Source organism: Thermobia domestica, chromosome 2 (assembly GCF_964235325.1).
Source record: "Thermobia domestica chromosome 2, izTheDome1.hap1.1, whole genome shotgun sequence".
Lineage (NCBI taxonomy): Eukaryota > Metazoa > Arthropoda > Insecta > Zygentoma > Lepismatidae > Thermobia > Thermobia domestica.
This window is the reverse complement of record NC_137455.1, coordinates 253,245,439-253,256,228: the sequence shown is the minus strand read 5'-3', so window position 1 is coordinate 253,256,228 and position 10,790 is coordinate 253,245,439. Positions and strand designations below refer to the sequence as shown.

The following is a 10,790-nucleotide window of genomic DNA, read 5'->3' as shown; positions in this document are numbered from 1 at the left end:
GAATGAAATGAAATTTCTATTTAAACATTTCTCAGTTATGAACCGATATTAAAAGATATATATCGATGATGTTAATAAATGATATAGTATAATGAAAAAACAACAGGAAACACGAGAAATCTGAGAACACCCACGCACAGCATAACGCATGCTTGACGTGAACTGGAATCAAACCAGGGATCTCTCGCACGAGCGATGAGTGTCCTACCACTGAGCCACGCAGTCCATATCTACAATATATATGTAAATTACGGCGAAACAACTACAACTAGTCAGCTCAAAAATTCATAACAACTGGTTTACACCTAATCCTCAATTCCAGATATTATCACATTTAACTCAATTACTCGCTAACTTGGAAACAAATCTTTCTTTAAAAAATCCAATATTCAGGCCAACTTATATAATGATCTTTTCAATACTTTAGAAAAGAAGTTCGGATTCAAACATATATTTATAGAAATTGAAAGATGACTGTTCTATAAAATATTAGATTTTCAAGCGTAAAACTTTACAAATTTCAATATTTATTAATATGGCTGACTTCAATTTATTAGAATACTATTTTTTTTTTACTTAGAAAGTAAAAATTAATTTGTATTGTAATTTGCATAACTAGTACACTGTTATCAATTTTGAATTATTTGTCCATATTAAGCAGAATGAATGTATTGGTTATGTTGATGTATTGTAAACGTACGCATTAAAATCAAAACCGCAAGTCACTGATGTGCTACAATGAACAGGTTGGGAAACATAGTCAACCTCTATTAGAGTTCTTATTTTCCTTGGGTTACCGAGATATGGTTAACACACGAAACCTTCACCATGTGTTCCCGTGTTCTCCCTTCCTGGAACAAAACTAGCATCCAGTGTACTGCCTCATGGATTCTCTGAAACCATTCCCTTGCCTTTTTTAACCACGAAAACTCTCCTACCCTTAATTTTTAGGGGGAGAGGAGGGTCATTTTTCGTCCTTCAACTTATAGCCTTTACCCCTCTCGCTCCCCATGCTTCGAGCTCCTACACTCGTTCACCCGCTCTAGAGCCAACTCCCAGGTCCGGTCCACGATCCTCGCCCGTCGTACTGGTCGATACTTAGGTATCGCCTAGCCCCGAAGGAACGCTTCACCGGATTGGTCGACGAAGTCGGTCTGCGCGTTTGTGCATTATTAACTGTTGGGGGAGCCCCGGTGCTGGATCTAAGAGGGTAAAGCACCATACGTAAAAGCTCGAACCCTCCCGCAAGTTTATATTCAAAAAGGGGGTTTCTTTTTTTATTACCTGTCCCGAACAGGAAAAAAGGATCCGACCAGTAACATTATTTGTATGTTGCTGTTTGTTGTCCAGGATTCGACTGCGGGTCCTCTCTATATTTCTCGAATAACACAGACATAATCTATCTATCGTTCGTTCGCTTTTTCTTCCTCTCTCTCTCTCTCTTTCTCTCTCACTCTCTCTGTCTCTCTCCCTTACTATCTCTCTTTCACACACACATACACTCACTCACTAACACACACACTCACAAAATCGCTCACTACATACACACGCAGTTGTGGGACGGGCGTTCGCGTAACAACTCGGCATTAGATGTCAAGGTGGTCTAACGACAAGGAGGACAATCTAGCATCCTCGCCGGCTCTTCGAGGAGAAGTCCTGAGTTCGAGAAGTCAACAACTCGGCTGGCGAAAACGGGACAACAGAAGTTATCGTCAGCTGTCCCGTACAATGGCCATTATGGAGTAAGTGTGACAACAAGGAACTCACCAAGACATTCACCAATGACACTGATATAGTGGACAAAAGACAGTTGTTTAAACTCTTTGTCTGCTTTTTTTATTTGACTTACTGTTTGTTAAATTTTACATAGTATATATTATGTTGTTTTTTTGTGATTATTGTGAAAGCCAACCGAGAGATGATTTCTAACAGTGCACTATTGTTTCTTATATTTATTGTTGTGTGAACTTCGTGTCATCTAGCAACAATCAGGAGACGACACATTTTCAGTTACATATTTATTTTGTATAACAGTGCCCCTTGATATCCAACCTCAATGCATAACAGTGAAACATGAGTGACATTTTGAAATGTGAGTGGCCGATCGGGGCGTATACATATTCAAACAATTACAGGAGCGTTAAAACTAGAATTGTTGTTAACTTTCAATGTTTTATTGGTAATGACGACATAGCATCTGCGATTGGAGCCGTTGTAACCCTGCAATGACAGAAATAAGGGTGGTGCTCGTTGCACCTAGTTAACCTTAATCGAAAACTTAGGCCACTGTCCCAAGTAGAACAGGAAGAAAAGTTACGCCGTCAAAAGCAGTTTCTATTGAGGTGAAAAGTGCTCAGTGTGTAATATGACTGGGAACAGGGTGGCTCCTATTTCTTCACGCTCGCTTATTATCCTCTGGCTACTAATATTGCCAGGTAAGTTAAATATTTTGTTATTATATTAACCTTAGTTAACGTTATTTAATAAATGTAATCAGTTTTCATATTTTGAGAGATACGTTTATTTTGTGTTCGTTCCCGCAATTTATAACTAATTTATAAAATGTATTTATTCTTTTATAACTCTGTAAATATGTTAATATTTGTTGAAAATCAGCGATTCGTCCCTAAAATATGTTTATAATGCATTCCTTAACAACTTCCTCTACGACCAACGTGTAACTAACCACTCCCTATTTGAGCAAACGATCAATGTTTTGTTCGTTGTAGCTTGTGACTGGTGCGAATTTAACATGCCTCTTAAAACATATCTAAAAATAACTCTTATTTAAAGTCAATAAACTCTATTATAACAAGTTGCAATAATTACTACTGCCTATGTTACTTACTTAACTTATTTGTAAGGTTACTACTTACTAATTATAAAGAAAGGAAAAAGTTCTTTAACGTGCTAAACGGTAATATACAAAAAGTAAGAAAGATTTTTAGTAAGAAAGTAGTTTTACTTTAATGTTGGCAAAGAACATACGTATATTTCCGTGGTTAATGTATCCTCATGTGAATAGGACTAAACTTGAAATTTACGTGTATTTCAGTTTAATAACTTCTCGAAATTATTGAATTGGAAACAACAGATTTACATGAATCAATAAGAGACATAAAATTTAGCGATTCAAAGGAAAAAATAAACAATATGATATTTCAAGCTAGCTTTTAAGGCTAACTATATAATATGATAAATTATTATTCTCTTGATTATAATTATTTTGTGCCTTGAAATTACAGAGAAATTAAATTAGATAGCTCATGACAATTTCAAACTTTATTTACAGTTTCTTGTAACAAACACTGTATCCATGACACACCTAGAGAAATTTTTAAATCTGGTGAACATCTCGATCAATATAAACGAGGCATTTCGTTTCAGTTTTGTTCTAGTGTCCTACAATTGAAGTTCATATGTTTATTTCCAAAAACGTCTCCATGTATTTCCCAAAAGCATTATTATATTCCTTCTTTTTCTAATTCTTCGGAACTCGCTTACTGCAGGTATCATTTGTTACTGCATATCAGTCGTAACGAGATCGAGTGAAAGAACTAGAGAGAGAGAGAGAGAGAGAGAACTGGGGAGGGAAAGGGGTAAAAATTACATAGCCTGTGAATTGCGGCCACTTCCGCAAGATGGTGTTACTGCGTAACAGCACAGATTAGTCCATTGCGACGATGATTGGTGAAATAGGGCGGATTCAAGAGTGACCTTGCAAGGCATTTTAGGGATGGAAGGATGATAATTATGTGTGTAATTTGTTGTATTTATTAATTGTAAACAATAAAAGTATATAACCTACCTTTAAGTTCAAAATAAATATTAATAGTGATGACCATAATTTTATTTAAAAGTACAAAAAGACCATTTTCAGTTTGTTTATGTTAAATTTAAACCGTCTCACACAATGTAAAATCGCCTAATATATTTAATAATAATACATAGAGATTGAATATTACTGTTTTATTGCAATGAGTCAGTGAATGATACGGAAAGTAAAATTTGTTGATACACCAAATTCTCTTCACAACATAAGCATGCATTAACGTTGTATTAAGAAAGGATGAACTAGGAAATGTAGTTACTATAATATTTATTTCAATTTTAAAATATCCGGCACTGATATTTAAAATATTGTGTTTGTATTAATTATATCATATATTGAAAATAAATTAGGTTTTATTATATTATGTTTACAAATAACAAAAACTTTATATATATATATATATATATATATATATATATATATATATATATATATATATATATATATATAACGTAATCCATATAAATAACAAGTTTTTCAAATTGATTTAATCATATATTTTTGGAAATGAAATGAAATTTTTGAGTTTTACGTCCCACGGTTATGCCGGTTAGGCTAAAGGAGACGGTGATGATGAGTAATGAATGAAATGGTGGAATGAAGAAAGTGGGAGGAAACGGGAGAACCCCAAGAAAACCCACGCACACGGTGTTTATCCACCACAAAGTTCACTTGGCGGAAGCTCATATATTTTTGGCTACTACATGCCAAGTTAATAGTACTATTTCACATTTACCTCCGAAATAATTAAATATAACACTTTTAAGACATTTAGTATTAATAATTAAAATTAATTAAAATATTAATTTAATAAATTATTATAAATCTCGTAGAAAATACAGTCACGTAAATTACACAGCTGCAATTGCATAGTAAAATGAACTATTCCACTCTCTTATATCAGGAACTGCAACAAAATTCTGAACAAATGAGATTATGAGTTTAGTTTGTGGAGTATTTCTGTGAGATGTCACTAAATTATAGAGTGCCTTTAATATATTTTGAATTATCCACAACTATTTAACTGAATCTAAATTAGATTTATTAACTTAAGGCATGCATATTAAACTGACATTTTTGAAAGCAAGTTTTGATTCGTTTTGTCTGCATTTTAAGACACAACAAAAGATAAAAGGAACTTTAATCATACTTGATACTTTTATAAACGAACAATTATCTGAAATACAGAACAAAGTACTTGATTATCCTTCAAAAGGCCGTCTAGATCAAATTTGGCACTGTGTTTTTTAAAAAATCATCTTCACAACCTTACTTTTATACAAAACTTAGGTCCTACAGGCAGCAATTAGCATTACAAATTAAAATATTCATTATTGTTGTTCTCACTACTGGTAAGATTTTACTGAGATACGTAAAAAAAACTTGTTTATCCTTTGAGAGGTTACACAGGGTAGTATTTGTCACTACACAGAAGTATTTCAAGCTTTCTTGAGAAAGTTTTTATTACCTTCACACGAAGTTAAGTATGTTAGACACAAGAATTGTCCTTAATCATCGTATTAATATTGTACTGATTTTAATAATACATCTTTCGTACTTTTGAATTTCCCTTTAGAAATCACACTGGACATACAATAAATATTATAATAGTGTTCACATAGCAGATAACTGTTATTGTAGTGGAAAAATGTTGTTATACTCGGCACACTTTTACTTTTAAAATCTGTATTTAAAGTGGCTAATAAACCAACTCAAAACATACATAATTAGTACTTTTAAAGATGAGTCAAATATGATCGTAAGTAACGTTGTGCGTTTCAATCTTTTATGTTGTTTATGTTGAACAGTTTATGTATGAAATTAACAATTTATTTAATAAATAATTAAGTAATGTTGAGAACATTACTACTTACATTAGCGTTAATGTATATTTCATTATTGTTTACACTTTTAGAGAAGATTATTTAACACAGAAAAGCAATTTATGTAGAAACAAAAATAATTTGTATTTCCAAATTTTCGTAAATATCATATTCTTTATAAATCATTCAATAAAACATTTAGGTAAATATTATATTTTTAACATTCCTTTAGAACTTTAATTAAAAACCAGTTTTACTACTTATATAGTATAACATCAAAAACTTTGAAAACGCTTCTATCCAACTGCTACTTGAGTATGCTCTCACTGAATGACATTTACTCCTACCTAAAAATATTATTTAAGGTCCAAAATAATTACATTAATATAAAGTAAGTAGTATAAATGTTTAACATTGTTTTGATTTTATAAATAATATGTTTTGGTTAATAAGTTCAATAAAAGTATTCAAGATAAATTTATGTAAAACTTATTATTTGAATAACATTTATGGTAAGTTATAAGTATGCTATTTATTTCATTTAATCATCAAACATATTCGTTCTATAGGATTTCTATAGGATTTGAAACTGGCGACGAAAACAATTATTCGTGAACCAGATGTGTGTTTTTTTAAAGAAATTTTATAATGGTAGTAACAGCCCTTAGAAATTTCGTTACCTTGAACTCTAGATGTTTGAACATTATCGATATGTATAAATTACTAAGAGAAAGTGTGTGACTAATTACGAAAGGTACCATTACTTGCTATTTATTATGTAGTTTACTGGTTAACTTTTCAAGGCAAAATTGTTCCTATTATTCATATATTGAGGAATTTCATATATTTGTACATAGAAAAGTTACGTAGTTTATCTGATTCAACCAATCAGAAATTATAAGACAGATGCATAAAAGTACGGAGATTACCCCATTGAAAAACTGTCCAGAAAAAAATAATTAAATATACAAATAAATTAAATATGATTCGAGAAGATTCGCTACTGAACGAGAGATGTTGCTGAACAAAATAAGCTATTATCATTAATCAGTCAAATGACATGCAAAATGTTCCATTTTGCTTGAAACACTTTAAAATACTTCTAACAGACTCTGTAGTACATTAAAGATGACACAATATTTTGCGGTAAGTGTTAAAATAAGAACAAGGTTTTAAATGTTACTAATCTTTTATTTTTAGAGTAGAATGGATGCAACCAGGTTTTCGGCTTACGGTATATTTTCATTTTACTTATAGATTTACGTACACGCAGTTATAGTAGTTATCTTTTAAGATAAATTACATCCCGAACTAATGCACAATTAAAATGTAGCAAATTATTTTAAATAAATTGTTTAAGCCTAATAAGGAATTAACATTCATTTTATTACTAATTGTGAGTAATAATTGGGATTTTCCTAATAAATATTTTAGTTATTTATATATGTTCCAATTTAGAATTATTTAGGAATCTGTTACGTAAGGAATTAAAGAGATCTTCTGTATGATTATGACTTATAACAAGTTTATATCTTATACAGATAAAAACACATCTCATTAAATTGAATTACTAAATCAACTAATACGCATTGTAGAAGTCAGCCATTAAGGAATATAGTAAAGAGTATTAAAGATATTTGATATAAACAATTAATGTTATATTAATCTTTATTTATTATTTTAAAATAGTCCAAATCTTATTACTTCCTTATTCATCAACATTTTAATGTATTGAATTATTACGTATTATATTATTTGAAATAGCATAAAGCACATAGTTTTACCCCGTAGATGAAATCCTGATTTTAATTATTATGTAAAGTATTGTGTCTATTCCTTTATTATTATTATTATTGTTTCCTGTTTCTTGTCGTATAGTTAGTATAAATAATTCTGTATTCTACTGAAACTATATTTATAAGATAAATCTTGATTGTTAAATATGCTACTTAAAGACATTTAGTTGGAAATTGATCAATTAAAGTATCTTGAAACGAAGAAATAAGAAAATTAATAATGTAACATGATTAAAATATATTTGATTAATATATATAGTGTAATTAAATCCGATGCTGACCGAATATCTCATAAATACTAATGAAATGCTAAGTATATTTAACGAAACTTACCATGCTTCAGTATGATTTCTAAATTTACTTTTATAATTGACACCTAGCTGGAAAAATTTCTAAATTTAACTAAATCAATGAAACATTCGTAGAGAGAATATTAATATTAATATAACTAAACTTATTTACAGATTGTGAATACTATTTTGCTTTAAGTGGAACGTTTTGCTTATGTTTACATATTTATATTTCTTCTATTTAAAAAATCTTTATAGGGGACATGATAGCTTTTGGTGTGAGATCATACCTAGTTTAATTCCAGTATTTGATGAATTAATGTTTGTTTTCTTTAGGTTTTATGGTTCTACCCACATTATCGTTTTACTTCTATTTACCAACTACCTCATTAATTCTCTTATATAAGGTGTGGTGGGTTCAAAATGTTCTCCTTCCATGTAGGTATACAACGTGAATTAGTTATATGAGACAAAGAGTGGTTACTATTATTTCATTTCCATTATTTTGCCTTTCTTTTTACATGACTAATATTTTGTTCATTGAAAAATTTAGTTATTTTCCGTTTATAACTATGCCAATCCTTGTTATGGATCCTTGGAAATTTAATATAAAGGTCCTTTACAATAAGAAAGAGTAAACAGTATTTTTACAATGGAAATAATTGATTTGCAGGTAGTAGAATATTACAACCAAATGTATTTAGGAAAGTAATGAAAAACTTTAGTTACATGAATTTAAATAATATATAGGAACACTACATGTAACAGCACTCAAATTATTTCTCGTTTTCGTTTTTACATTTGAGAAATATACTGTGATTATAGACCAATTTATGATGCTTTATAAAAATATTGAGCTTGTCCATACTTCGAATACAAAAAAAATTGCATAATCTTTTACCTGCAAATTGTCTTCAATCTTGGCCAATATATCTCTCTCCCTGAAATCTGAATGTGGGAATACTTAAAATGGAAGTTTTTTTTAGCAAACGACTACTATACATTTATTCGCGGTTTGTGTTTGTAGGAAGCTAAGGGAAATAGTATTTTAATTTTCTGTTAAATTACAAACTACAGTGTGTGGTTGAAGCAATACTGATCATGCATGGAATTAACTATGTTTCCATACGAATTACTATGATTTCAAAAAAAAAACTAGAAGGTTTGCTCTCTTCTGGGTACACCACTCTGATCCTAGTTACTCTATTTAGAACAACTTATCATGCATTATTTAAGATTCATAAAGTTGTACTTAGTTAAGTATTTATAAATATTAAAAGTTACTAAGTATTACCCACTTATTATCTAGCAAATATGAAATATTGTAATGTAACAATTCGTTTCCTTATGGAGATTATGATGCAAAAAGAAATAATAGAACATGAAGATATCAAATGTCATAATTAAACTTGAAATTAGTTCTTAAAAAACGAGATATTTCATTAAAATTAAACGCTGGTGTTTACCTGAAAACTAAGAAGAATTCTATAAAACTACACCAGAAAAAATATCTCATAACTAGAGTCAAGAAGCATTCAGATTCACAAGTAGAACATATCTAGTAGAACAATACCCAAGTCTAATCGTAGGTGTAAGAGGAAATTCCGTACTAAGTGGAAAGGCAAAGTTATCTATTTTGAAGTTATTTCTTTATAAATTACAATTGAGTTTCCATCAGTTTTAAAATCTAATATTGATATTATCTTATGCCCGTAATACATCATTCCTTTTACACGAAAATCAATGCATAAACAGAATTTTTAGTTCAGAAGTACCATAAATATTGAAAATAAGAATCTATGTACTAAACTTTTCCCAATTGTTACACTTTTCTTAATGCGTAATGTGTGATGCAGCAAGCGTACATCATCTGATTGATTAATGTAATTACACATGTTATTCATTGATTTTATCTACATTAAGTGTACTACTAGATTCAAAAACAAAGCGTTACTTTGGAATAATGAGGCGCATTCTATTGGCCTGACAAAAATTCCATCTTTAACGAAATGGATATAAAACAATATATTTTTGCATATGTTCGTGTCCAAATAGAAATCTTGTCTTTTTTTTAGTACTATGTCTCATGTATCTAGTCCGTTTGAACAGAAATAGATTCATTATTTTTCTCTATTGCTAAAGCAACAATTCAAGTTAAGCAACTACCGTGCGTAATTTTGGTGTCAGATTGCCTTAACGATCTACATGTACCGTACATTGCACATTAAAAAAGATTTTATTAAAAAGAAACACATTTAATTTTCGGAAACAAAGTTAAATGTGAAGTTGTACTTAAGATACATTTTTGATAACTTATAAGAAGTTAGTTCTTAACCAGAATACTTGGTTTTATCCCTACCTCAATTCAGTTCCATCTCGAAACTGAAAGTAACTATTGAAACATTAGCCCATTTTGCAGTTATAGTAAATTAAGAAACCGGTTATATTTATGTTGAAGGTATTTCATAACTATACAGTACTAAATATAAGTCTACTGCTTTACTCCTTAGGCAATTTCAAAAGCTGAAACAGTAACATTTCACTTTCTTAAATATTGTGAAATAGATTATTTGATTCTTAATGAATGTGGTGTCCTAAGCTAATTTTGATATGACAAAGCAATTCCTAGATAGTTTATTCGCCACTCCTCTTTTTACCTAAACTAAAACACAATTTCCTATTCCATAGAAATCGAACATAATTTCTTAAAAGAATTTTCTTCTTTTTATCTGTAACTAGATAGCAATGATTCACTGGCTTTCTTGTTAAAAAATATTAAAACACAAAATTTTACTTTCTCCTCTTTCTGAATACTTTGAATTTCAGAATACAATGTATTTGTTCCCTTAAAATTATTTCTTTGTCTTGAATATACTGAAATTGCCGACTGAAAACCCGTTTTCATTATGTTCGAGTTTTCATTGAAGACTTCGATATTCGAGAATCAAACTCGAGACTTTAAGAAGAACTATTGCGCCCCACAAAGACAATAATAAGATATTAAAAATACTTACCGCAATATACGCCAAACATTATTATATATGACTAA

General features: G+C 30.1%; 1 protein-coding gene across 1 annotated transcript in view; it reads left to right on the top strand.

Moving 5' to 3' along the window:
• Positions 1–1,187: 1,187 nt before the first annotated feature.
• Positions 1,188–10,790, top strand: part of nAChRbeta1 (nicotinic acetylcholine receptor beta1) — a 682,881-nt gene continuing 673,278 nt past the window's right edge. Inside the window, exon 1 of the mRNA XM_081748586.1 lies at positions 1,188–2,435. Coding sequence (XP_081604712.1) covers positions 2,366–2,435 — 70 coding nt within the window. The 5' untranslated portion in view covers positions 1,188–2,365. The remainder of the gene's footprint in view (positions 2,436–10,790) is intronic.